The following is a 27,423-nucleotide window of genomic DNA, read 5'->3' as shown; positions in this document are numbered from 1 at the left end:
CGTCGGATTTTGTGAGTCGCGTCTTCCCAAAATCAATCTTGAAGCATTTCACAGATTTTGTCTTGCCACTTTTGACATGGCCCCTCCAATCGCTTTAGAACCCCCTTTTTATGGCCAGATGGATCTTTCAGATGCTTCAGAGCCTCCATCGAAGAAGCGCCGCTTCTTCAGCGACTCTGACGATGAAACAGCTACGCAGAGTCGCAGGCCAAGTCCGCCGTCCTCCGATATAGCATATAGAAAAGATGCACTCAACACTCCATCGACACTTCCAAATCAGTCCGATACACCAGAAGGTCCATTAGATACAAACACGACCCAAGAGACTTCCCCACCCGAAGCCCCTCTCGAGGACACTTCTGGATTCGATCAAGCCACTTTTGAGGCCGTTGTCGGCGTCGAGGTGAAGCCCGATATTTTAGCCATCATCCGCCAACAATGCGGCAGTGATCTCGAGCGGGCCGTCAACATGTACTTTGACGGCACATGGAAGAACTACAAGTTGAAGTCAAAACAAAAACCTACCACAATAACGTCATCTATACGGTCAAATGGCGGAGACGGGACCAAGATCGATCAAATCTCTAGTCGACCTGCCATCCGACCGGCAGGCCCTGGGTCACGATATGTCGGGGCCTTTGGCGTGGAGGGCTGGGCCACACGGAGCGGTACAAATCTTCTCAAGCATGGTGATATAGTGAAGATCGAGAGACAAAAAATACAACCACCCAAACCCCCAACAAAAGGCAAAGGCGCTACAAATAAGCTTGGAGCTGCGGTGGGAGGGCTTCGTGTTAGCGCAGCCGCGGCCAAGAGAGTCGATGTTATAGTTCGATTCACAGATTGTCAGGGAACTGAAATCGGTCGCCTTGCCAAAGATACTGCCAATTGGGTATCTACTTTGATAGACCAGAAGGTCTGCAAGTTCGAAGGCACTTGCGTATATGCACCGGAAAGGTTAAGGACGAACGACACGGTGTTCATACAACTGCGATGCTCCCTGCTCAACGAGGCTTTTGATACCAGGCGATTTCAGCTATCCGAAAATCGTAACACTGGCATGTTTGAGGAACAGGAAACTGTCGAGGAGCGCAACCTTCGTCTTCGACAAGTCGCACTCGTTCGTCTCTTTCAAGAGATCAACCTGATGCCAACGCGTGTGAACGAGGCAGCCGCCAGAAACTCACGTCAGGGGCTTTTGCAGGCGGCCGAGATGGATGATCAGAAGGAAGCACAGCCACAAAGCATGAGTGCCGACAATTCAGACTCGCCACAGTCCGAAGCCGAAGACGGGAAAGAACTGGAGCAGGATCAGCTCGATGCTTTATACAAGAAAGCCCAGTCTTTCGACTTTGATACCCCGGAAGCCGAGCCAGCTGAAACGTTTGCGATGGATCTCCGGCCATATCAGAAGCAGTCTCTATATTGGATGCTTGCCAAGGAGAAAGACGAGGCGGGAAAGGACCGCGAATCTTCTATCCACCCACTTTGGGAAGAATACCAGTGGCCTACTAAAGACTTTGACGACAAAGATGTTCCTCAGGTCGCAGACCAACCAAACTTTTATGTCAACCCATATTCTGGTGAAATGTCACTCGAGTTCCCGGCTCAGGAGCAGCATTGTCTTGGTGGCATACTTGCGGATGAAATGGGTCTTGGAAAGACAATCCAGATGCTGAGTTTGATACACACTCACAAACCCCATGCGGCGGTCACGACAGACGCAACCGCCCTCACCGTTAATGACTTACAACGCATGCCGGGCGGCGGTAACAAGGTGCAACCAGCACCGTATACAACTCTCGTAGTCGCACCCATGTCATTGCTGTCGCAATGGCAAAGCGAAGCTGAGAATGCCTCGAAGGAGGGCACTTTGAAGTCTATGGTATACTACGGGAACGATAAGCATGCCAATCTCCAGGCTCTCTGCTCAAATCCGGCCACTGCTCCAGATATTATCATCACGAGCTACGGCATTGTGTTATCCGAGTTTGGGCAGATTGCCGCGGGCAAGTCTTCAAAGCGGGACGGACATACCGGGCTCTTTTCTGTCAACTTCCTACGCGTCATTCTGGACGAAGCACACAATATCAAAAACCGACAGGCCAAGACATCCAAGGCCTGCTACGAGCTCAGTGCAGACCACCGATGGGTGCTGACGGGAACTCCTATTGTGAATAGGTTGGAGGATCTGTTCAGTCTTGTCCGTTTCCTACGCGTCGAGCCCTGGAACAACTTTTCATTTTGGCGAACGTTCATTACAGTTCCATTCGAGTCAAAAGACTTTATGCGTGCTTTGGATGTCGTGCAGACTGTCCTAGAGCCATTGGTTATGAGGAGGACAAAGGATATGAAAACTCCTTCTGGACAACCGTAAGTGTGAACCAGTACAGAATACCTTTAGGCTCGAAGCCCAGCACTAACCCAATTTGCGACAGACTTGTGGCGCTACCACCAAAGACCATCGAGATCGTAGATGTCGAATTTTCCAAGACGGAGCGTGCTGTTTATGACCACATCATCAACAGAGCCCGGTCTGCTTTTCAGAAGAATGTCGAGGCTGGCACAGTCATGAAAGCTTACACGAGCATATTTGCACAGATTTTGCGCCTCCGCCAGTCATGCTGCCACCCCGTTCTTGTGAGAAATCAAGATATTGTTGCAGACGAGGATGAAGCAGGGGCGGCTGCCGATGCTGTGGCTGGTCTTGCCGATGACATGGACCTGCATTCATTGATCGAGCGCTTCACTGCCAGTACTGACGACCCGGCCGATGCCAACGCATTTGGAGCCCACGTCCTCTCCCAGATTCGCGATGAAGCTACGAATGAATGCCCCATATGCACTGAAGAACCCATGATCGAGCAGACTGTCACGGGCTGCTGGCATTCGACGTGCAAAAAGTGCATTCTCGACTATATTAAGCATCAAACAGACCGTCATGAGGTGCCCCGCTGCGTCAGCTGTCGACAGCCCATAAACGAGCGGGACTTGTTTGAAGTCGTCCGGCACGATAACTACGTACCTGACGAGGATGAGGACAAGCCCGGGAGCGTCTTCAGGCAGAAGCAGCCTGACCAGCCGCGGCGCATCAGTCTTCAGCGCGTCGGCGTCAACGACTCTTCCACAAAGGTCATGGCACTGATCCAGCACCTGCGCGACCTCCGCCGCGAACGACCGCGCGCAAAGGTGGTCGTCTTCAGCCAGTTCACCTCGTTCCTGACCCTGATCGAGGGCTCGCTGGACCGCGCAAACATGCACCATGTCAGGCTAGACGGCACCATGGCGCAAAAGGCCCGCGTCGCTGTCCTGGAGGAGTTCAAGGCCTGCAACAAGTTCACCGTCTTCCTCATCAGCCTGCGTGCCGGTGGCGTTGGGTTGAACTTGACGCAGGCGTCGCGCGTGTACATGTGTGACCCTTGGTGGAGCTTTAGCGTCGAGTCGCAGGCCATCGACCGAGTTCATCGCATGGGCCAGTCGGAGGAGGTCAAGGTCTATCGCTTCATTGTCAAGAATAGCGTCGAGGAGAGGATGCTGAGGATACAGGACAGGAAGAAGTTTATGTGAGTTACAACAAGCACAACTCTGCTCGTTCTTGCTTATATGTTTTACTGACTCGGAGTTTGCAATTAGTGCTACGTCTTTGGGAATGATGTCGGATGACGAAAAGAGGCTGGCGAGGATTGAAGATATCAAGGAGCTGCTCAGTTAAGAGGGTAATATGTGTCCGGGACCAAGAGGCAAGATGGAACACAGCGTGGGCGTACACAGAAGCCACCTGCTGTGGTGATTGATTGTTTTGAAAGAGCCGGTTTATAAAGACAAATGTATGAGCTATGAGGTTTGATGCATACCTAGATTAGATACTTGGCAGGGCGGGGCGTTTGCGCATGTTTCAGCATCTCTGGCAGATAGCGTTGATATTAAAGCATACGGGGGGATGATGAATCCAAACGATAAGACACCAATGAGGACAGGATCCAATACTGTGTATACAAAGGGGAACTGAGTACCTAGAGAATAAGATGCGGGCTAGATCTGCAAAAAAGAAATTGGCAAAGAAGAAAAAAAACCAAATGAACAAGATATCAAAAGACTCCCGCAGTCGGTGACTTTCAAAAACGATCGTGTGGCCAGCCAGTCACGCAAGATTTTGTCTTCTCCTTTGTTTTTGATATCCTCCTTGTAGCCTCTTTTCCACGCCTGTTGAAATTGCTTCGCTCCTTTACTCCTTTGAAACGCTTAAAAACCAGGCACAAAAAAAAATTCCAAATGCATGTATGTTGTCGCTATTACTCAAAAAAATGACGTAAAAACAGCCCCTGAACAAAAACGCACTCTCAAACATGCCATCCGAAAATGTTATCCAAAAAAAAAAAAAAAAAAATCATACAACTATACCGTCTCATTGACAACATAGGCTTAGCGATATCTCTTGAGTAGAACGTTCTCAGAACCCTCAAACTGAGTCGAGTGCAAGACCCTCCTCACGACGCTGCCCACCTCTGGAAGACCGTCGATGGGCCGCACGTCGTGACCACAGTGTCCCAGCCCGATTGAGGCCAGCGTCGCCAGGACGTGCGGTCGGCTAGCGGGCAGGTGATCCGTCAGCCAGTCCAGCACGCGTAGCTGACTCGAGAAGCGCACGTCGGCGGGCAGTAGCATGGGCGGCTTGGCCGACTTGGCCGACTGCGGTGGGGTGAAGGAGCTGTCGTTGAAGACGGCCGACTGTGGCGGCGTAGGCAGGTTGTCAGTGATTCCTGGACTGCCGGATTTGATGTTGTGTTTCGACTCGACTGGGCTCGACAATGGTGGTGTCTTGAGCTCGCCATTTGGTGACGACAACACAGGCAGAGGACGGTTGAAAGACTTGACCTCCTTTGCCCGGGCGTTCTGGGCTTTCTTCCTCTCCTCTTCTTGCTCCTTCTGTTGCCTGAGCCTCTCCATCTCAGCAGAGTCTGATGCGTATTTTTCCGCAGCCCAACAAAAGTCTGGTACCGGTTGTGGCTTCTCGTGGCTATGCGAGACTTTGATGGGCGCGATGGCGATTCTTGCTGCGTTGAAGTTCCACTGCATTTCCGGATCTGGTGCAACCGTTACCTGGAGGACGTCTGCATGTGAGTCGGGAACCGTGTCGCACAAATTCTTCAGTCGAGACGTGCAGCAGGTGCAGGTGGTGCTGAAGGGTGTGTTATAAAAGTTGATGTTGTCGTGGCCGATGCTTGCTCCAGCCAGGTATTTTGTCAGGCGGCCAGTCCATATAAGCACAGTCGTGTATAACGATACTTCCTGCATCAAGATGAACGTCTCCTCTGTTGGCTCCAAGAACGGGGGAGGAGATGGAGGTAACAAAACTGAATAGTCGTAGACGTCTGGACCCGAATAACCTTCGAATCCGGGACGGTATTCGTCATGGGCCGCCCGGTTGAAAGCCCATTCCATAACTTTGTGCGCCGTAGGATGCGATTCGGTCCAATTTTGGAGCCAGTTTGCCAAGTTGAGTTTTAGGTCATGGACCTTGCCCTGCAATCGTGGAACCTCGTTGGGGTCCTCCGCATACACCGGTGAGAAATTGCTGTTCTGCCACATTATACGAGCACCCATAACACCAAGGACTCCGGAGATTAGCTCGGGGATGTCTGCCATGATGTCAAGTAGCCTACTTGACCAAGTCTTCAGGTGCGGTGCCTTCTCCCATGGTATAGTCTTCCATTTGTCCTGGGAAAGAAACGTTGGAGTGCGCCGGACAATTGAATTGGAAATCTTAAAAAAAAGTAGATTGTTAGTTTTTGTCAAGCCAAGGGTACGGTTGGCGTGGCGCATCTTATCTTACCATGGTCAAGCGGCAAGAATCAAAGACAGGTAGCAAGCTGGCCGACTGGAAATACTCTGGTCCACAGTACTCCAAGATGCGCGACAGTCCACGGTGATGTGTGAACCGTAGATCGTTTTCTACTGTGATCTAGTCGAGTGGAATAGTTGTTAGTTGCGCATTTTTTTATGTATCGCAAACAAGACTGAGGCCCTCGGATTGCCATAGGCTTGACTAGTACACACCAAATATGAGCCCATGATTGCAATAGGCTTGATCAATGCCGCGAGCTCGTCTTTGCTCTGCGACGACATCTTCTTGCGTAGCTTCCCAAGGGCGGTTCCGTACAGACGTGCCCCTTTCGACTGCAGACTACCGATGTGCTGGTCTTTGCCCATGACACCGTAGGCTAAGGCCCGCAGGCTATCGTGTCCCATACCCTCGAGGAGAGTATCTCGTACCCTTGAGTCCTGCAACATAATACTGTGCATGTTGATCCAGCCATATGAATGAAAAAAGTAAGAAAAGGTTATCTCGTCAACAAAGCCCTCCAGAGACAGTTCCGGAGGTGGGCTGGACCTTGCTGTGCCCGAGTTGGATCCTCCATCGGAGCCGGTATCGTTGCCACTGCTACGAGAACGACTGGCAGAAGACGCACTTTTAGGTGAAGGAGACTGAGTTCGACGTGCAGCAACCTTGTTGGCGCGAACAAGCTGTTGTTGTTGTTGTTGCTGCTGTGGTTGTTGTTTCTGCTGCTGCTGCTGTTGTCGCTTGCCCTTGGGACAATACAAGGGAGTCTCGCCTGGTTTGGCTTCTGGAAATGATGATACCGTCTGGATCGTACTGAACTTGACGGTACCAGTCTGGGCGTCGGCTACAAAAGAATGACTTTGCATCCGCAAAACTGTCTCGTATCCCTTGCACTCAAAGCCAGCCTTGATGCATCGTTCGCATGCTGGACGTGCGCGGTCGCACTTGACGCGACGCATGCGACACGTGTGGCAGTTACCACTTGTTGGTGCGCGACCCATGATGGAAAATGCCGGCGGCCCTTTGATGGATATAGCTCTGGCTATGGCTGAAGAAATACTTTTGTTCTCCTGGTTTACCTCGTTGTTGATGTTTTTCTCCGCGGTAGATAATGAGAATGCACACAGTACCGTAGTAGCTCGGGTTGTTAGAGTTTTCCCCTAACTGAGGTAGCTCCCGAGGCCTGGTAGGTGGAGCTTCCCTTTCGATCGTACCAGCCGATAACTGAAAATGTACTACTTCTTTCGACTCAAAACGCCACTGCTGCTTGGTCTGGGCCAAATTTCGTCCTTGGCTCGCAGAGTACAGAAACTAGGCTGAGAGTAAACGCGTTTCTTTTTGGTAGTCTTGTGGTTGAGACGATGGAGGGCTGGGTTTGGGGGGGAACAGAATCGTTCTTTTGGTACCGGGGAAGGTAGGTGTGCATGCAAGAGTGGAGGTCAAGTCAAGGGCGGGCGGGCAGCTTCAATTGGACTTGACGGTTTCCGGGCGGGTCTTCGCGCCCTGGAACACACCGGATGGAATAGGCCGAAAGGGAACCCCACAAGGAGGATTTAATTGTCGTCGGGGCTTGTCACACGGGTGGTCCAAAGAAACGGGGATGGTGGAAACAACAACTGTTTTAATCGACGAGATTTTGCCAAGCCTTTTTCTTTAGTGCGTTGGAACTTGGAAAAGACTGCCTTGTTTGTGGTAGGGTACCTACAGTAGTAAGTAAGTTAGGTACCTAGGTACGTATCCGCAATAAGGAGGGATGGGCGGGGGCAAGGTGAGACTCGAAACCTTTGAGAGGAACAAGGGTCCGGCACTCCGGCTTCTCCGACCTTATTCCCTATCTGTTAGATAGCCAGTTAACTTTTTTTTTTTTAAAAAAAAATTTTCCACCGGCATGCGGGGGATGTGATGACATGGTGTAAGGTAATTAATTATTTATTTAGGTTGGTGTTGTGCGCAGTCCTACCTTGCCCGTAATTAGTTGTCAGGTCAAGGTGGTATTCGAGGTAAGACAGAGTCGGGTTGTACGAAGTACTTCGTAAAAGTGAACATTTGGTAGGTAAAGGCAAGGTACTTCTGCCCTGGCCAAGCGTAAACCTCGGTAACGGCTCGCTAAGGATTGCCCTTGCCACCCTACTACTCCGTGCCTACAATGCTACATTAATGTCAATCCCTCGCTTGCAATGCTGTCAAGCTTCGTAATGGCATCCATGGCACGCTCATCTAGTTCTAGGCCTTGATACAAATCTCTAGCTGACCAAATGCATTGTTTGTTTCTATCTAGGATGATTTGACCCTCGTGACTTACTGTCGGGATTTTTTCTTATATTTCTTTTGAGCCTTACCAAAGAACGTATGCATGTTGCGTCTTTGTCAACAGTGGGGCCGAACTGACCAAGACAACCTTTGTCCAATCCTATGTCACCCGTCGATGGAATGAAGGTCTCCCCATACGGTACTTTGCAGGTAGAAAGCTCGGAAGGTAAGGTGGCGCATGTGTATTCAGCCTTGGCAGTTAACCGATCATCCTGGAATTGGGGTCCTTTCCCCGGACTGAATCGTATTTACTGTCCATCGCGATAGTACTGTAGTATTGTAAATGTACAGTGCTCACGTCTGATTATGATCCGGGTTGATTGATCGCCACCTTCCGGAGATCAGCTCATCTTTATTGAACTGGAGTTTTGCATTGGGGGGCTTACTAGGAAGGTACAAATTGATGTATTTTTGCTGACGGACCTGGTACCCTTGTTTCCAGACAACCAGAGTACTGGGCTACTTCAGCGTGAGCATTTGAGTTGATGTAAGAATCCATTTCTCAGTTTGGAAAGAAATTCGGCCGCGGGGGTAGAGAGTGTTCAAATGCGAACCACTACTGTACTGTTAGTTAGTAAAAAGGTCCAGTCAATGACAGTGCGTTGGTAGCATAGATATTATTATCCTGATCACATTTCCTCATGTTGCGAATATATGAATAATGAATTCGATTGCTCAAACTGTACTAGCATGCCAAGGAAGGGCTTGCTGACAGATCTTCAAGTCATGCGGCGTATCACACAAAACAGTTACTGTGATCTGCATCCCTTCTAGCATACAGTGCAGAAAATTATCCCAGATAACCCAGCAAGAGGGATCGCAATACTCCGTATGTATGCTGTGGGAGGAAGAGAAACAAGATATTTTGCCCAGTCGCATCGCCCCGCACAACATACCTCCCCATATCACCGATTAACGCTTCTGAACACTACGATATACTGTGATAGGGATCATCTACCTACCACCCAGAAGACCCTTTGACATCTTGAACACTGACAACCTGGACTTTCCACGCACTAAATTAGGATGCAGATGCTGTCGGAGACGGTCCTTTTATTTGACAGGGCGCCGCGCCATCGCTAACAGGTTCCCGGCTTGCTGGGCAGCAGCGGCCATTGGTAGACCGCGTCCAAGTGCCTAATTAGTGGATCTGGTTGGGGTGCAAAAGGCTTCTGGAACTCCAGTCCTGTGAACGACTCCACTCCCACAAAGACGGGATTGATGTCGTACATTGTGTTGACTGCCTTTCGTTCGGTACCTACCTCCTTCATCAACAAATTGCGCATGAAATGCAAAAGCAAGTGAATGCCACTACTCATGGGTGCTACCGCCTCTACAAGCGCTGCCGCCAGAGGTAAAATGGTGCCAGCGTCCACGCCTGGCAGCCAAAAAGAGCATTGGTCAAAAATTTCCTTGCAGAGGCTGCATCTACACGGCATTGCCATGAAAGGTCCGGGATCAACGGGCAAGGCTACCCAAGACCATCCGCCGAGAGCTATGATGACGGCGGTGCCTTTCTTAGTTGTTCTTGACGTGCGCCAAGTCAGGGATTCAACACCGCTCATTCGCGGGCGACTCCGTCTGCTGGACAGACATGTTCTTGTTCAACCAGATCGGGGGTACCGAGCATCTTATCGGAGGCTAATGCCCGTCCGCTTCTGACACAGTCGACCAACGGCCCTCGAAACCCGCTGCACCTAGCGTGACGACTAAACAGTCTGGATCTTTTCTTGGACTTCAGAAGCAAATCAACGACTAGAATGTGCAAGATGCTCGTTGTGGATCCATAAACCTAACTGATTGACTTTCTCACACAAACAGTTGTCAAGCTTTACCATATAGAAATTGATGTTTGACAGATGCCAAGACTAACCAAAATTAGGGGCTCAAATTACTCATAAGGAGCGAGCAATCCTTCATACTTTTTACAGTCAAACTAAGGGCTCACTTCTCCTATAAATTTGGTTACACGTGCACAATACGGCCCTTTGCATCTCGAATGGTCACTCACGATCACACTCTCAGCAATTTTGGTTGGAAAAAAGATAAAAAAAAAAAAAAAAAAAAAAAAAAAAAAAAAAAAGAAAAAAAATACATACACATCAAGCGCAGCAAGAATTCATTCCCTTGCAGTCGTTGAGGGTTAGACCAACATATACACCATGATACGAGGCAAGCAACACCGCCGTCGCTCGGCCACACCTTATCCAGGTCGCAATCGAAGCCTAAACGGAACAAAGGGTGCCCCGAATGCGATGCAATTGATAAGACACTTGGTGGAACATGCACATGAACGCCTCGGAAAGGAATGCGGTTCCAGTTGCTACTTCCGGAGAGAAGAAGCAGAATGCAGAGGACGGACTCGTGGTATGAACCATGACCAAGACTCATCGGTTCAGTGCGACGGAAACGGTTCCACTAGGCCTCTTGTCAAAGATAGCGCAGACGTTTTCGATCGTTTCCTCTCCAGGCTGGCGCGGCTTACCCGCATCGGTTGCGAGACGCGAGGCCGGGCAAGGTCGCCACTACGACGACGTTGCCATGACGGTTCTCGCCAACACCATCACGGATCTGTCAATAATCGCCAGTATCGCAGCCCCACGCCCAGCCCAGCCTCATGCAGGATGATGAGCTCGATTCGCGGCGGATGTGTTGATTGCCAGGTGGGTTCTTATTCGCCGAATGCTCTCCAACCGCAACGAAGACGAAGGCAGCCGGAAAATGAAAGCCCAAGGCTCAGGCAGGGTGCAGATGACAGTCAGATATACAGGGAGCTGCAAAGAGCCTTTGAGCAGTTGAATATCGAGATGGGACAGGCCCAAACAACTATGAAGCCGGATGACATGAGGAGACTTCAGTTGAGAATCGACGCCATGCTGGATCTACTTACGAGCAGAGGAGCTGCAGAAAGTCGGCCGACGATACGACGGATGGCCGGCGAGTTGGCTGAGAGTGGACCAGGAGGAGCGCGGGGAGATCAGGAGAACAGACCCACGTCGATTCAATGGGCAGATCGCGCCACTTGACTGGATTCATCTAAACACACTATAGACGACGCAGGTTCGACCACAAGATAGAAGTCGAAGCTGCAGGAACTGACATGGCTACTAGAAACATATCAGATACATATTTTCACTCGTTAATTAGCTTGAAACTTGGACAAACCTCTCTCCCCGGTGACGGACCACAGAAATCAACAACGAATTACATCTTTTTAAGAATACCCCCCATTGCGCTTTTGTCAACCAGGTCTGCCGAGTCCTCCCATTTGCGGATACATGTTGTACATAATCGGTATAAGGATGTTTACAGAGATCTCGTCTCACACGAAAAGTTCCACCTCGAAAATAATATGACCACTGTTTATATGCAAAGCTACTACATGTCTTTCCTCCATCATCCAACTTGAAATTTTTCTTGTGTCGTCGTATTGTGTTCAGGAAGCGGCCGGAGCATCGGCCGGAGGATCTTCTTTGGCAGGTTCCGGATCGGCACCAGCTTCAGAAGGTGCAGATTTTGGATCCGGAGCTGGCTCGGCAACTGACGGTGCTTTTTCAGCTTCATCGGGCGGATCGGGCTTGTCTTCAGATTTGGGTTTGGGTTCAGGAGATGGTGCGCGCGATGGGGGTTTTTCAGGTTCAGGAGATGGTACACGCGACGCCGGCTTCTCAGGCTCAGGCGAGGGTGCACGTGATGGCGCTTTTTCGGCCTCGGGCGAAGGTGCACACGATGGTGGCTTTTCCGACTCGGGTGAGGGTGCACGCGAGGGCTGGGGCGAAGGCCGAGGCTCGGGCTCGGGCTCGGGCACAGGCACGGGCGCAGGCACCGGTGTCGGTGTGGCCGCGCTCCTGGCACTCCTCTGACTCCTCCGACTCCTCTGGCTCCTGTGACTCCTGTGACCGGACGACTTTGAACTCCTGGTGCTTTTCGCCGAACTCTTTGTGCTCTTTGCCGAACTCTTGGAGCTCTTTGTGCTGCGGACCTTGCTGACCCTTCGCTGCAGCGGGGGCGGCTGCTCGGGCTGCGTGGCCGCAAAGGAGAGCCAGTGGCGGTACGTCCACATGAACCAGCCCAGCCCGGCGAGGAAGACGAAGAGGACCGAGCCGACGATGATTCCAACCAGCATGTTTATGGGCAACGGCTTCATGGCTCGGCGTGCGAGCACGGCCGCCGCCAGCGGCTCGTCTACCTCGGCGGTTCCTCCCCTGGCGATTCCGGCGGAGCGGAGGTCGTTTTGATATGGAAGATACATGAGAACGACGATAAAAGGGGGGGGGGAGAAGGGTATAAAAACCCCCCGGGAATTGGATGAGTTGGGGTGGACGACGCGAGTGGTTTTGCCGGGACCTAACTATTGGGAAGGATTAAACACCTTCTTGTTTGCTGCTCATTGACTAGGGGTCGGAAGAGGCCTGGAGGCCATCTCAATGACAAGAGATATTCATTTTCAAAACAAAAATAGGAGAAATTTTGGTCAGAGAGAAAGAGAGAGAGGGAGAGAACACTTGCGTAGAAGTCGTGAGAGATGCTGTGCCTGTCAGTCAGTAATATGTTGTCGGGCACAAAAATCCGGCAACTTCACGATCTCGGGAAAGTAGAAGCAACTCAAGACATCAGCGCACGGTTTTAATAGTTTCGTTGTCAAGAGGCACACTAGCCCCAGCTTTTTTTCAGTAGAAAATGGGGTGATGGGGGGTGGGACGGCAGGGTTGAGAACGGATTGATGGACGGGAAAGATAATGTAAAGCAGGTAGGTTGGGTGAGGTGATGAAGTATGCCAACTGGCCAATGCGGAGACGAGGGGGGACGTCACGCGGGATACGGAGGAATACGATGGAACTTTTTTTTTTTTTTTTGACGAGTCGATCAATATCTTTCAACACGCGGGGTTGGAGAAGACAAAGAATAAACCCACGAGAAGCGCTCGTTGTTCCATGTCTTTGATTCTGCCGGTTGTATGGGAAAATATCGAGGCGAGCGGCAGCCGATTGGAGGTTGACACTGGTGCTGATACGACTTTGTTCCCATCCATATCTCCCTTGGGCGAATACGGTAGGTGCATAGAGCTCGACTATGTGGCTATCAGTATACATGATGTGTCTACTACCTATCTTACCTACCTTTCTGTATGTGGCTCGATATGGCAACCCGAACTGTAATGGAATGAATGGATAAGGCATCGACGGACGTTTGGGAAGGTTGGGCCGCTGGGTTTTGGCATGCGTGGTTCATGCATGTTTCTGCAGGCGTGGCAGTACCACCCAGCCAAAAAGCCCAGATCGGCCGGTCGAACGGCTCCAACCACCCGGCTGGCTAAAGCAGGGCTTGCGTGTGGGGAGACGCTTTCTGGCCAATAGATAAAAAACAACCTGGAGGCTTCTTTGTAGAAAAGGTGTGTGATCGCTGACATTGCTCGAGGAGCAAAGATATTGATTCCGCGGGATGTTTTTCTCTTACTCCTTCTTCTAGCTCTTTTTCGAAGACGTCTGTGACCATTTGGGTTGTTTGTGTATATTTTTGCGCATCAATTCCCAGCTGGCATTTGATAAATTGTCTCATTTCAGAACGTCATACAATTACTTCTATAACAAAGCTGTCGCTTTTGCTTTTACAGAAGCCAAGGTTTATTGCATGCGGGAACGTGCATAAGCTGTGGTCCAATCACAATCAAATCATAGACTCGCCGACAGCAATCGGTGGCATCAACAAGCAAACATCTTTCGTAGTATAGGGGTTAGTATGCAAGCTTGTCACGCTTGAGACCCGGGTTCGAATCCCGGCGAGAGAGACCCATCTACGGCATCCTCAGGATGTCCTGATTACTTTTGCTTGCATTCTACTTTTGCTTTCATTCATTTTTCTCTTTTGCTGTTTTCCCCTTTTCTCCTATTATTCCGTATTCTTCTTTTCTTTGCTACCCCATCTTCTGGTTGACTTGACTGTTTGATTTGAACATTGGTCATAAACGTATTCGCTTACTACAACAGCAATTCCAACGTCCATGGTGGTGTGGGGTCCACCAAGCTTGCCCAAACAGTCTATGGCAACCTGTCTCTGTTCCTGACCCCCAATCAATTCATTAAACACCACGAGTGCCGCAAGTGCAGTTGCATGCAGCCTTTGCTGCTATCGCCTTGCATACCTACTGCTCATTGATATTTTGCACCATGGGAGCTGCAATTGCGACTCTCTCGGTCTGGTCTGTTTGTTGACCGACATCCTGCATGACCAGCAAGAATCAATTGAAATTTACCTACATACACATGGAGAGGTTTCATTTCGCGGTCAATAAGATGAGATATTCCGTGGCTTTGGGCTTGGTATCAAATCCAACCCCAAAGTCTGCCTTCGCCAATTCCTGTGAAAGCTGACATCGCCTAGACAGACTCAAAAATGAATGGAAGCAGATACAGCGCACGAGTTGGTGTTTTGATCCTTCAGACCCCTCCCATTCCTACCTGGGTCTTATTTCGACCAAAAAAAATACACAATCTTGGAGCCGGAGGATGACCAGGTCAGACGCATCCTCGGTCTGGGGCTCTTGAAAGTCTCGTTGGATCAATCCACGGCAGTTGGGGGCCTTGCTGCTCGATTCCTTCTACACATGGCGGCGCAGCCCAGCCAAAAGAGGATTTAGACCCCAATTAACTCAAGCTGAAGATCCTTTTTGCAACAGCCAATCACATCGTCTTCTTGGCAGTCAAGTTTGCCTGTTTGGGCTGTAATATTCTCTTAGGATGCAATCCCTCTGCAAAGCATCCATAGTAACCAACATTCGGCTTACCAAACATTTTGAGTGAATGCGATCTGTATCTAGACAATGAATCGGCCTGCAAAAGTGACCGTATAAAGCTTCACGATGTTCTGCTACAGTAGGTTTCTGAGCTTAAGCTTGTATCCTATATCTTACGCACACTTTCAACAACATCATACAGATCAAACTTATAATACACTAATTGTTATAATATCCCATAATGTCTGTCAACAACTTCGTTCGAACCATGACCACCATGGCTGCCCTATCAGGCCTGGCATTAGCAGTCGAAAACTTCAAACCAACCATTGAGCCTATGGCCTTTGACATGTACGGAATGGACAAAGATCTCAGGCTTCACATGCCACCCATGTCAATCTCGGACATTAAGGTTGAGTCCTGGATCCCGGGGAAGATCCCTTACACCTGTTTCAACGGGGTGGGCCTCGAAGGCACTTTTGCAATGACGACAATCAACCCGTGGGAGTTTCACGTTTTCAATGTCACCTTCAAGGACTGTGATAGATCCTGGGTCGTCTGCCGTCACTACAATGCCGGTGCTACCGAGTTGGAAGTAGTCAAGGTAAGCAAGAAACGTACCATCCTTTTTGTACTAACATCTCCACTTCTCCTCCCACCACCAGCGCAATGCGTGTAAATACAAACAAAACGCCCCCTGAGTCAGACCCCCAGCTCACCAAGTCCACAAAAACAAAAAAAAAAAAAACACTCGCGATGAACAGGGAATAAGCGCCATGCCAGTCGGTATTCGAGAAGCCGTCTCCGTCTTCACCGCAGTCCCGCTCAACATGCCCGGCGGCGTAGCGGCGTGGGTCCACGACGGCGACACCATGGTGGTGCAGGATCCCATCTACTGGTCGTCGCCGTACCTGCTCATGCACGAGGCCACGCACGCCCTGGACTGGACCACGCTGAGCCCGGCTCCCTTTGACCGCTTCTGGAGCTACGGGGACGAGTGGCGAGCCGCCATAGACAGCGACGGCGTCGTGCCCAGCGTCTACGCCGCCAACGCGGCCGGGCCGGAGCAGTTCAACCTCAGAGAGGACTTTGCCGAGGTTGGCGGCATCGCGCTCTACGACCTCAACGTCCCCGGCGGCATCGAGGGGTTCCACAAAAATGCCTCGGCTATTTCGGCGCAGCTGGCTCTGTACAAAAAGGTTGTCGGCGAGGCGCGCATCGTCAAGGGTGGGAGGTGCTCGGCTGCAAAGGCGGAGGTTAGGAGGATTGTGGATATTGCCGGGTTCAAGGATGAAGATGTCGTTGGCGAGGCTGATGCGTCCAGGATGGCTGCTCATGATTTGATGGTTCCCCCTGTCGAGCCTCTCTCGAGTCAGCTTGGTTAAAAGGGGGCGGCAACACCGGTGTTGCACTGTAAGATAACGACTTTTTTTTTTTCTCTCTTTCTCTCTCTTTTGGTCGCGGTTTGATTTACAGTATAGCGCGGCGATAAAATCTAGACTAGCTTGAATGCAGCATAGTGGGAGGTTTAATTCAAGCTTAGCCAATTATATATTAAATGAAAAGCTACGAATTACTTTATTATTTCTCCGCCGTACTGCTTTTTCAACAAGAGAGTCTTCTTAATTAAGAACCACATCACCAACGACAGGCCTGTGGTCGCTCACACGCATGCCATCAACGGTATGGTCCCAAATCTCGTACTTGAGGACCTTGTAAGGGTATCCAGAGGCAGCACCCAGCCAGATAAAGTCGATCCTGCTCTCGCCAGCGCCCTCACGGAAGGTGGTGTAGGTGGTAGTGTAAGGACCGGCGTGCTGGTCCGGGGTGGCGAGGTCGTACAGCTCGCCCTTCATGTAGCCAGTGTCGGACAGGGTCTTGAAGGCGTCGGTGTAAGGGGCCGAGTTGAAGTCGCCGGTCAGCGAGACGCCCAAGGGCCCGTAGGCAGCACGGGCCTGGGAGATGCGGGTGAGGACGACCTTGACGCCCTCGCTTCGGGCCTGGGCGCTCACGTTGTCGAGGTGAGTGTTTGCGTGGATGAACTTTTGGCCCGTGGCGATGTGCTCAAACACGGCCGTGGTCACGATGCGCCTGCTGCCGGCGCCCCAGCCGTACGAGACCGAGTCCGGCGTGGGCGACAGCCACTTGGTCTCGGACGCGACAACCCTGAGCTGGCTCGTCTGGTAGAAGATGGGGCTGTACTCGCCCGACTTCTTGCCGTCGTCGCGCCCGACTCCGATGTGGGCCCAGCCGTCGCCCAGGTTGTTTTGGATGTCATTGAGCTGGTTGTCGAGGACCTCCTGCATGCCGATGACCAGGGGCGTGCCGTTGGGGGTCGCGTTGATGATCTGGTTCAGCTTTTCGTAGAACTTGTACTGGCGGCAGCGGGACTTGGTGGCCCAGCAAAAGAGGTCGAACCACGGCTTCTCGCCATCTTCGAGGGAGCTGGTAGCGTAGCGTATGTTCCACGAGACAATGCGCATGGGCAGAGATGCCACGGCGGCCTCGACGGCCATCAGGCCAAACAACAACGACTTGAGCTGCATAGTGAACTGTGGTGACGTGGAAAAAAAAAGTGAAATTACGTGTGACGTGAATGTATAATGACAAAGAAATACTGCCTTTAAATTGAAGTATCTTTGTAAGTGAGAGACTTATTCACACAGATGGCAGCCGGTAAGGGGGAAAAAAGAGTGACGAAGAGAGGTCGGAATGGCCTGACTGAAAGAAAAGCATATTGTCCTGCCAAGTCCGCCCGGGGAAAGGCGACTTATATACAAACAATGAACGCGTTTTCCTATCTCGTCGATTTATTGATTTCTCCAGCTCGGATGTTTCCTCATTCATCCTGTCTGCGTTGATGGGGTTGCATCGATGCGGATCAAACCCCTGGTTGCATTGATATATCGTCGCCTCTGGTCTCGGCATGAATGACAAAGCCTCCAAGCCCCCCTTGGGGTTTTTACTAGGCCCCATTCATCCCTGACACGTGGGGACAGGAGAAAAAAGTCGGTAATATACGGTAGGTAGTGCCCGTCGATCTTAGATGGAGAAAAGCCCCAGTAAAACCAAAGAGCATTAAACTGTTTCAATAGGACTTACACACAAAATCATATCTTCTGTTGTGCTTTCGCTGTTGTATCCGCAAGCCAGATTGAGAGTAGACCCGTATCCACTTAGATAACTAAGGTACTCTATCCTACCTACCTCACCACCACATGCCGAAACCCAAGTAGTGACGTGATCCATTAAAACCGTGTATTATAACCTGGAGAGAAATTAAAGTCAGTAAAAGTGATCATCAGGCAGCATTAGTGAAATGAATAGGGTCAAAATCCAGGTCGAACATGTGATGCGACAATGACTGTAGTGAATAAGGTTGACTCACTCACCAGGAGTTGCGAGTATGAACCGCAACATAAAAACCCATATTCAGTCTTCATCTGAGAAGGGCGAAATGATAACTAGATACTCTTCCATCCAAAACAAATAAGGGACTCACATTCAGTAGCAGTTCGACCTTTGCACAGTCAAAGCATCGGATCGCCACCATGTCTGTGGATACCTACTCCAAAAAGGCCCATTACGGTACCGAGAGGCTCCTCACTCTCGGGGCGATTGCAACATTCATTGAGACGGACAGGCCGTACCCGGTCTCAACAGCCCACGTTCGCTGCGAGGATGCAACAAGGACTGACTATCAACCCTTTGCCAAGGCCACTTTCGAGCGAAGCCAGGTGTATACAAGTCAGATCACCCATACGAGACCTGCCCAAGGTTATGAGTTCATCCCCCATTGTTGCAGTGAGAAAACCATCCGACAGGATCGCTCGACCAATCATGGCTATAGCGTCTCTGCAGTCATCAAACTGGATAATATAAAGTTGGGTCCCCCCATCTACCAGTCACGCAGGAAGGATGTGAAAATCGTTGTCGCCGACCGTCGACGGTACCTCGGTGCCAACAGGGACTCCAGAATTGGTGGGGAGAATCGCGCTATGGTTCTTCCACAGTATATGTGGCTCTGAGTTATGCATGGCTGGGTACGATTTTCTGGAACTTTGTGTGACTTACTTGATGGACGCAGACGAACTTTTGAGCTGTACTCGACAAGTCGGGCATTTGGGTCGGGAGAAAGATGAACCTGTGGAGCCATGATCTTCATCAGGTGAGCTTCACAAGTAACTCACATTGCCACCGGTGGTAATCCTTTAGCTGAATAGAATTGGAGCCGGAAATTTAAGATTAAACCCTAAGCAATCCAAAAGAACTCATCATACCTTATTCATGGAGTTTTGTCCTCGGCGGGGTCCTCCAGGGTTCAGGATCTTTTCAACTCCACCATTCGGCTAATTGGTACCTGACAAGCCTCAGTGCCCGCCAGTTCAGGGGGGAAGTAGTCTGAATGATTGGATGAACAAGCAAGTGAATGCAACCTGAAAACGGATGGGAAGGGAAAAATCGAACAGGAATGAATGCTGCTTTAAATAAATCTCTATCACAACTGGAACCGAACACCCTTGCTGCAATCCATCCTCCTTTTTTATTTCTGGAAGGGTTCTTGGTGACATTGACAAATCGCCAACAGTCTTCAATTGCATGAGGCACTACCTACCAGGTAGCATGGGTCCAAACTCTTGAGGTAGATAAGCTACCATGTAGTTATCCGACAATCGACAAGATTCAAGCCCTTGGTAGCATCCAAGCAATCCACATGCTGTCCAAATCACCTGCTGAGCGACAACTTTGTTTGTTCGCCGTTGGAATACAGTCAATAACTAGCTAGGGGCTGTTATCGCACCAAAGCACATCTATAGGGCTGATCCCATTGGATGGGCGCCCGCCACAAACGTGATCACCCCCGCCCTCCAGCTGCTAGAGCGTTACACTGCAACGGTGATGAACCCGGTGATCCCTGCGCGCCCTGCCAAATTCTGCACCCGGACGGGTCAATTACACAGTACGAATGGGGTTTTCTCTTTGGTTTTTTCCCCTGCTTCTAGAATTTCTTGTTTTCTTACCTATTTTGGGCGTTTTGATTCAAAGACAGCATCAATTGCCTGCCAAAAGAACAAAAGATCATCCATTATGCCACTTGGTCGATCTCTCATTTCGTTTTTTTCAGTCCAGCAAAACCAGGCACTGAGGTCAAAGGAGAAAGAAAAAAATCCATCTCTCACCCCACTTCTAGCTCATTGCCTCGGGGCGGAAAGGATATGGCGAGTCCACCGCCGAACAATGCTCCTGGCAATACCCAGGAATACGACTCGCTCCCCCGGTGGCAACGCTTGAGCAGGCCAAGCGAGTTCAAATCTTGGAAGAAAGTCCTCTTGGAGCGACTGCGCGATCGTGGCCTATCCCACGTACCTCTCGTGCCGCCAGCCCTTTCAGACCGGGAGCGAGATGATAGATTACAGAGGCGGCCGACTGCAGATGAGCTGCGTAGGGTCACCCTTGCGCTCAAATTCAGCGTCATAGCTCGGGTCAGAAATGAGTTTCTTGGTGGTCTCTCACCGCTAAGAGAACAGAAGCCTTGGGACATATGGTCAGCGATCCTTGGATGGGCAGGGCAGCGGCCAGAAGACGAAAATCATGAAGCCTCTTCCTACACATCACCAGAACCAGCCAGGCCAGTCAAGCCCCAGGGCGCCTGCTTTCTCTTTAACAAGCTCAGCTCTCTCCTGCAAAGCATTGCTACTATGGGACTCGCCTCATTTGATAATTTTGAGGACTATGTGTCAAGGTTCAACAGCTTACGCAAGCAGCTTTTGGCTATAAGTTGCGACCTCAGCGAGAAGCAATATATCGTATTCTTCATCATGGGCATCAAGGATGCCGAGGAACACCAAGGATGGATTCGCGATGTCAAGGAGGAAATAGAAACAAACCCTGACATCACTTTGGACTGGGTGCTGTCCATTGCTAATCCCGATTCAAGGCAATCATCTGCTGTTCCGGACAAAAGCACGACGAGTAGGGGCGGTGTGAATGGAAGAGAGAACGGTCATGGCTCATATGAACTACCCTCTTCTCGTCATCACAGCCAGCCATATCATCGTAACGAAGCCGCGCCAAGGGAAGGGCCCACATACGACAGTTATAAGCCAGCCTACGATGGTGGTCGCGGTAAGGACTCGAAAAGTCCACCGAGTGCCCATACGGATTCTCATACGCAAGGACGCCCTCCAAGAGAATCATCTATTGACTACGAGTCGGCAAAGAAGCCTTACAAAAGAGCACAGGAGGACCAGTGGAGGACCGATCGCCCCTCCACCTCTTCGAAGCCCAGTTATGAAAACATCAAGGACAATTTTACAAATATAGGTTTCCTCGATCGAGTGCGCACTCGGGGCAACGAAATCGACCAAGAAAACGCGCCAGATCAGGTTCGGAACCTGGGCACTGCCAGTGACAGCAACCATCCAAAGGCTGAAGAGCGGCGTGTTCCGTCTTCCGCAGTGGGTCCTACTGAGACCATGATGTCTCAACCTCCAATGCCAGTTATCGGCAAGACTGCAACTCCAGCGGCTACGAAAGTAACCTTTGACGACAAGCCCAAATCTGCCGATGGTGCTGGGCTAGATGGTAAAAGCGCAGTACCTGTGGGACAAAACACGAACAAAACTTCCAATATACAGATCAAGGGGTCGAGCAGTGCCAGTACATCATTGCCAAACCAGACAAAACCGGATCGTATTGATCCAAACTCGAAAACTACAAGCTCGACTCGGTCACGACCTTCCACCATGCAACAGACCTTGGGTGACAGGCCCGAGCCTGTTGACAGTTCTGGACCTGACGGTAAAAGCGCATTACCTGCCGGGTACCCCACGAATAAAACTTCCAATACTGGTGTCAGGGGGTTAGCCAGTCCCGGGTCATCATTTTCAAACCAAAGAAAGTCGGATAGTATCGATTCAAATTCGATAGTTACAAGCCCAGCCCGTTCCCAACCTTCCACTATGCCACAACACAAGTTTTCGGCGGCCGAGACAGAACGGAGCTCTAGCCACAGCCCTGCTAGAAGATCCACGACAGGACCGCAACTGAGTAACGGTCATCTGAATCCTTCAGCGCCCAGTCCCGAAAAGCCTCTACATGGATCTCGAAAGCCCTCTCCAGTGACTTCGGTGCCCAGCCCGAAGCTTCCTGCAGCGACTACAGGTAATTACCTTCAAGCGCATGAGAAATTATGAAGTCTGTAGAATCCTATAATAAAGATAGCAGTGCTAACCCAATATATGATATCTGATTCCAGGGGGCGCAATCAAGGAGGACGTATTGGTGAACACCAGGCCTACACCGTCTCCGGTTTTAGCAAACGCAAACCCAAGCAGATCGCCCAAGGATGCCCGTAATCCAATGGCTCAAGAGTCGGAATCGTCTCAAAAGCCGAGGAATGGCGCTCCGCCAGTGTCCAAGAAAAGGGAGCTGCAGGACGAACCAGGAAAGGAGCCATCAACAACCGGTCCGCCAGTCAAGAAGAGGGTTAGTGCCAAGCAGTTGATGCAAAGTATGTTGTCTAAGCGGCGATAACTTGGTATTACAATAACTGTTCGCAAAAAAAAAAAAAAAAAAAAAAAAAAAAAAAAAAAACCAGCCCGTAGTGGGGACCTTTTACAAGCTGCAGAACTGGGCGTAAAATGGACCAGAGTCCTCTTACACCTCTTTTGCACCCAAATCACTACTCTTGAACAAGGATGACAAGTTACTGCCATACCTCTGATCCAAATCATTGGATAGAGTACCTTTTCGCCTCGCACAGGAGATGATTGAGATTTCAACCAGTGAGCGCTTTTGATATGCTCAATAAAAAGGAGCTGCAAGATGGTTGTATTTGAGCGGGAATACGCTCGTGTTTTAAAAAAAGTCTCTTGTTCTTGGCAGCTTTGGGGACATCTCGGTATTGCGCCAGGAACAAAGTATTTGGGGTTGGGTTCGGATCGAGAGACAAGTAGACTCGACGTGTACTGTTGGAAAAATGAGACCATGGCCGAAGAATTGGCAGGTGGATAAAACATGGATGGCACTTGAGTGTTGCTGTACGATATTAACGGATGTATACATAGCAGTCAATAACGAGACAAAACCACCATCCACATGCCCCCGTTGCCTGGCTCTCACCGACACCCATGCCGTCCCCAAAGCTAAGGGTAGATAAACGTGACGTCATTGGACAGGGGTCGAATACAGTACTATAGTAGTCCCCCGCCAACGCTAAACTCACGCGTCGGGAGGGACCGTTGTAGTGGAATTCGGACCCACTAAAACCAGTACGCGTTCTGACGCGCCCAGGAATAATTTGTCTGATTTCGACCACCATCTCATGGAACAGATGCTTATCGCTAGCAGGCTTCTGGATCCGAACTGTTTGACCCCACGCTACATTAGTGGTAACTTGTCTTTCGCTTCTTTCGCTGTCTACCTAGATACCTACCTGCCTTACTTACGCATCTACGCGCCTCTTAACCGGGGACCATTTGCTTCGCACCCTTTGCTCATGCTTGCCGCGGGCAGGCTCTTCCTGGCATTTATGTACTCTTTTCTACCTTGACTCTAGCATCAGATGGCCTCCCCCTCTCGAGCATCGGACTCGGAGAACTCAGGCTTTGATTCTGCTCAGCCCTTTCGTGGAGTTGTGGTTTGTTGCACAAGCATCCCGGTAGAACAAAGGGTATGAGACCGATATCTTTGACGGCACACACACCTCCCTCCAAGCTTTGATCGCGACAGCAAATATAGCTAACACGCAGAACCTCCCCCCGCTATAGGCCGAGATTGCTCAAAAGGCTGCAGAGCTGGGCGGCATACATAAGTACGACCTTACTCCGGACGTGACACATCTGATCGTCGGCGAATACGACACCCCGAAATACCGCCATGTCGCCAAGGAACGACCCGACATCAAGCCTATGGCTGCAGGCTGGATCGACGCCGTCTGCAGCCTCTTCACCATGGCAGAGCCCATAAACTTCAAGGCGCTCGAGAGGGAATGGCGCCTGAAGACGTTTGAGACGGATGGCGGCAACGGACGCGGCCGTGGTAGACTGCTCATCTGCCTGACAGGCTTTGATGATGGTAGGCTCTGCACAAAGCGAACTGGCACGGCGGCAAGCACACATGGACCATTGAGCTGACGAATTTTGTCCATGGTTCTCATACAGCCGACGAACGACAGTCCATAACACATACCATCACTTCTAACGGGGGTTCCTACACGGGTGACCTGACCAAACATGTCACACACCTCGTAGTACACCAGCCGCGGGGCCGAAAATACGCTGCGGCGAAGGACTGGCAGATACGCACCGTATCGATCGAGTGGGTTCGGGACAGTGTCGAACGCGGTATGATCCTCGACGAGTCGCTATATGACCCGCTGCTGCCGCCCGAGGAGCGAGGCTTGAATGCCTGGAACAGAAACGCGCCGGCAAGGCGGTCCGCGGCCGGCAACAAACGGACCCGCGATGCGTCGTTTGTGGCCAAGGAGGGCGGTGCGCCGGACGACCGCAAGACGAAGCTACGTAGGACGGCCAGTTTGAAGCTTAGCAATCAGAGAGATGGCCTGTGGGGCGACATTCTTGGAAAGCCGGCGCAGTCAAAACCTTCGCCGATCTCTGCTGAGGTTGCTCTACCGGAGCAGGAAACGCCAGTGGTGCCTGCTGCGCCGTTGGCTGAAGGCGATAACGGCTCCTTCAGAACTTCCTTTGCTGCACCCGACGCAAAGACGACTCCAGCTCCGGCACCGTTCGAAATCCCCAAAGAGCGACCGGTGTTTGACTCGTGCTGTTGCTATGTTCATGGCTTCTCGCGGCGACAGACCGAGATTTTGGTTAATACGCTCGTTTCCCTCGGCGGACACGTCTGCTCTAGCTTGGAGGAACTTGGCTTGGAGAAGGCATCGCATTACTCTCACCGTATACTCATCGTTCCACAAGAGTCACAGCCAGAAAGTCATCCAATGCTGCCATCTGGAGCCTCAATAGTCACGGAGTTTTTTATTGAGAAGTGTCTTCACAAGAAGCATTTCTTCGATCCGAACCATCACGTCATCGGCCGACCGTTCCCGCGCTTCCCCATCCAGGGCTTTGAGAGTTTAAGAATAGCCACCTCGGGGTTCACAGGTGTGGACCTGAACCAAATAGACAAGACGATTCGCCAACTCGGTGCGCGCTACGATGAGCGATTTACTGCAAATACCTCGATGCTTCTCTGCACTTCACTCGAAGCTGTTCGTAAGCAAAAGTTGGATCTGGCGCTGGCATGGAAAGTTCCTGTTATTCAGGCCGACTGGCTTTGGACCTGCATCTCAACAGGCTACAAGGTCCCGTTTCGGGATTTTATGTATAAAGAGCTTAACCAGAGCATCACGCCACCGAGAACGCTCTCTGCAAACACTGACTTGACTAGGTCACGGTCTGGGCCATCCGACAAGGAGAAGGAGTCCATGCGCAGAACAAAATCAGCTTCTGCATCTCGTCCTTCAACGACGGAATCTGCCTCGGCACAGGGCCCTACGCACCCAGCAGCACCCGAAAGTGCGGGTGATGCGACATCGACGGTACCCATCCAGACGGAAACTACTGATTCTCCCGAGAATATTGGCGAACACGAGACGGAGCCTGCACAAGAAGAGTCTGGTCGTTCCAAAGAATCGAATGATGACGCCGGAACAAGTGACAGAAGTCGAGACCGGTCAGAGCCATTGGCAGCCAAGTCGGCTAGTGCGCTTAATAAAACACCCCCAGCGCAGCAAAGCCATGCAGAAGAAACGTCTGCCGTGGGAGAAGAACAACCGCGGCCGATTGACAAGCCCGCGGCACAGAGGAAGCTTGCAAGAATAGCAAGCGAGGTTGCCGACTCGGACGCCGACGATTCAGATGAGGATGCTCTGGCCGTGGCCGCGCGGGAAGCGTCAGCCCAAAGGGCCCGCGAGAAGAAGTTAAAGGACGAAGCCAACCGTCTGGCTTTGTGCTCCAAGCTGACGTCCCTCCTCGACGGTAAAACGAGCGCCCCCGGTTCAGCAGACGAGCAGGACGCATCCGGAGGGCAGTCAACAGTAGCGGGAGCAGCACCACAGCCGGCCCGTCGCAAACGCAAGATCATGGGCCGCGCAGTCTCGAACGTCTCTATTGGCTCCAACGGCAGTGGTGGCGGCAGCGCAGACACTGCCTCTGCAACCGGGGACAAAAGTTCAGTGACAGGCGCAGATGACAACAAAGCCAAAGAGAACGCGCCTCCGCCAGCTACTCAGCTTGTGTACGATGCGCCACATGCGGACTATTTCATGGCGCAGTTGAGGGCGGGCGTGGCCGATGGCAAGAAAGGGCCGCCCAAGGATGCCGGTGGAGGGGAGAAGCTCACCCTAAAGGACTTGCAGCAGCCGCAGCAGCAGCAATATGGTACAAGTGCGGCTGGCAGGAGGACGAGGAGACGATGAATTTGCTTCGTCATTGCTGCTGTTAAGTTGATTTCTAATGTTCAAAAGTTCCAAAGTCTATGGATTTCGTGGTGGTTAATTTTTGGAAGGTTCAGTAGATACCATTTACGAATAGCATGGTCTAGGTGTGGCAGTTTATGTTCATAGTAACGAGTTAATGATTACCCAACAACTGTCTATACGTCTGTTCAAAATAAGCATCTCCATCCTGCATGATGCACGACTAGTCCACGTGTATAACAGGGGGGTAACTTTCTTGCACATACTGATGATAACAGAGGGACGATACGCTCTTAGGCTTTTGAGAGAAGGGCAGGAATGATGAGGCGGTCCTTCACCGAAGCTTGGGGCCATTAAAGAGTGACCGTAGAAACTTGAAGACTGAGAATGGAAGAGATTAAATACCAAGGAAGAGACAAATCCTTTAGAAGATAGATGCAGCAACATTTGTGAGACTATCGTCACATGGTCGTGAGGAAGAAGAACGATAAATAACGGGAGCCAACTTGCTTTGACATAAGTGCAAACATAAGGCGATAGGTTTATATCATTGATTGGAGGAGCTTTCACCCACTAAGCCAGTTCAGCAACGAGACGATTATCATTCTTGCCATCCTGTGATAGAATACATGATTGGAAGAACGGCTCCCCCTTCGGCAAGCTGGGCGGACAGACATTGTCCCCCACAATGCGCTCAAGACCCATAGCATATACACACGACTTTAATCCAGCCCGCCAACATACCGCCTTTCTTGTACAACCTTCCAACACCCATCTTGCCGCCCATTCCACTTGTTTTTCTGTGTTACCCCCTTACAGCGGAGAATGTGAGTCACATCACAATGTGATTATCACAGGTAGCTCACAGACGGAGAAAGACCCTGTCCTGCGCTTACATGCTATAGCTGTTACCGGGTATCCTGATTCTAACTGGGTTACATGCACACCCCGGCAGGCCTCGTTGGCAATTCATTTATTCGAGCCAGATATTGTTGGACAGAGCAACTGAGCGTTATGCGAGGAAATGCAAAAGCAAAGGTGCTCAATGAAAAATAAAAGGAAAAAGAAAAACCTGGGACATAAATAGACCCAAATTCC

General features: G+C 50.9%; 10 protein-coding genes across 10 annotated transcripts; 5 read left to right on the top strand and 5 right to left on the bottom strand.

The window, feature by feature from the left end:
* Positions 1-76: 76 nt before the first annotated feature.
* On the top strand, positions 77-4,395 carry PgNI_01273 (uncharacterized protein; the record flags this gene model as incomplete). The annotated part of the gene is made up of 3 exons (XM_031121346.1): positions 77-2,373; positions 2,439-3,563; positions 3,634-4,395. 3 exons carry the CDS (start codon positions 77-79, stop codon positions 3,710-3,712), a joined length of 3,501 nt encoding a protein of 1,166 aa, XP_030986925.1. The 3' UTR covers positions 3,713-4,395.
* Positions 4,352-6,843, bottom strand: PgNI_01272 (uncharacterized protein; the record flags this gene model as incomplete). Its single annotated transcript, XM_031121345.1, has 3 exons — positions 4,352-5,763; positions 5,834-5,962; positions 6,058-6,843. 3 exons carry the CDS (start codon positions 6,841-6,843, stop codon positions 4,423-4,425), a joined length of 2,256 nt encoding a protein of 751 aa, XP_030986926.1. The 3' UTR covers positions 4,352-4,422.
* A 3,592-nt stretch (positions 6,844-10,435) lies between these two features.
* Positions 10,436-11,178, top strand: PgNI_01271 (uncharacterized protein; the record flags this gene model as incomplete). The annotated part of the gene is made up of 2 exons (XM_031121344.1): positions 10,436-10,519; positions 10,552-11,178. 2 exons carry the CDS (start codon positions 10,436-10,438, stop codon positions 11,176-11,178), a joined length of 711 nt encoding a protein of 236 aa, XP_030986927.1.
* Positions 11,179-11,588: 410 nt separating this feature from the next.
* On the bottom strand, positions 11,589-12,404 carry PgNI_01270 (uncharacterized protein; the record flags this gene model as incomplete). Its single annotated transcript, XM_031121343.1, has 1 exon — positions 11,589-12,404. The coding sequence occupies one exon, from the start codon at positions 12,402-12,404 to the stop codon at positions 11,589-11,591; it is 816 nt and encodes a 271-aa protein (XP_030986928.1).
* A 254-nt stretch (positions 12,405-12,658) lies between these two features.
* Positions 12,659-13,028, bottom strand: PgNI_01269 (uncharacterized protein; the record flags this gene model as incomplete). The annotated part of the gene is made up of 2 exons (XM_031121342.1): positions 12,659-12,680; positions 12,775-13,028. Coding segments are annotated over 2 exons (276 nt in total), but the record flags the coding sequence as incomplete, so codon positions are not given.
* Positions 13,029-15,126: 2,098 nt separating this feature from the next.
* PgNI_01268 (uncharacterized protein) lies at positions 15,127-16,270 on the top strand (the record flags this gene model as incomplete). The annotated part of the gene is made up of 2 exons (XM_031121341.1): positions 15,127-15,489; positions 15,650-16,270. 2 exons carry the CDS (start codon positions 15,127-15,129, stop codon positions 16,268-16,270), a joined length of 984 nt encoding a protein of 327 aa, XP_030988227.1.
* A 237-nt stretch (positions 16,271-16,507) lies between these two features.
* PgNI_01267 (uncharacterized protein) lies at positions 16,508-17,431 on the bottom strand (the record flags this gene model as incomplete). Its single annotated transcript, XM_031121340.1, has 1 exon — positions 16,508-17,431. One exon carries the CDS (start codon positions 17,429-17,431, stop codon positions 16,508-16,510), a length of 924 nt encoding a protein of 307 aa, XP_030988226.1.
* A 619-nt stretch (positions 17,432-18,050) lies between these two features.
* Positions 18,051-18,538, bottom strand: PgNI_01266 (uncharacterized protein; the record flags this gene model as incomplete). The annotated part of the gene is made up of 2 exons (XM_031121339.1): positions 18,051-18,153; positions 18,388-18,538. A coding segment is annotated over one exon (123 nt), but the record flags the coding sequence as incomplete, so codon positions are not given.
* PgNI_01265 (uncharacterized protein) lies at positions 18,437-19,162 on the top strand (the record flags this gene model as incomplete). Its single annotated transcript, XM_031121338.1, has 2 exons — positions 18,437-18,886; positions 19,130-19,162. 2 exons carry the CDS (start codon positions 18,437-18,439, stop codon positions 19,139-19,141), a joined length of 462 nt encoding a protein of 153 aa, XP_030988224.1. The 3' UTR covers positions 19,142-19,162.
* A 939-nt stretch (positions 19,163-20,101) lies between these two features.
* Positions 20,102-26,325, top strand: PgNI_01264 (uncharacterized protein; the record flags this gene model as incomplete). Its single annotated transcript, XM_031121337.1, has 4 exons — positions 20,102-22,049; positions 22,144-22,373; positions 23,657-23,963; positions 24,050-26,325. 4 exons carry the CDS (start codon positions 20,102-20,104, stop codon positions 26,323-26,325), a joined length of 4,761 nt encoding a protein of 1,586 aa, XP_030988223.1.
* Positions 26,326-27,423: the final 1,098 nt, after the last annotated feature.

Source organism: Pyricularia grisea (genome assembly GCF_004355905.1).
Source record: "Pyricularia grisea strain NI907 chromosome Unknown Pyricularia_grisea_NI907_Scaffold_1, whole genome shotgun sequence".
Taxonomy (NCBI): Eukaryota; Fungi; Ascomycota; class Sordariomycetes; order Magnaporthales; family Pyriculariaceae; genus Pyricularia; species Pyricularia grisea.
This window is presented reverse-complemented; position numbering and strand designations above follow the sequence as displayed.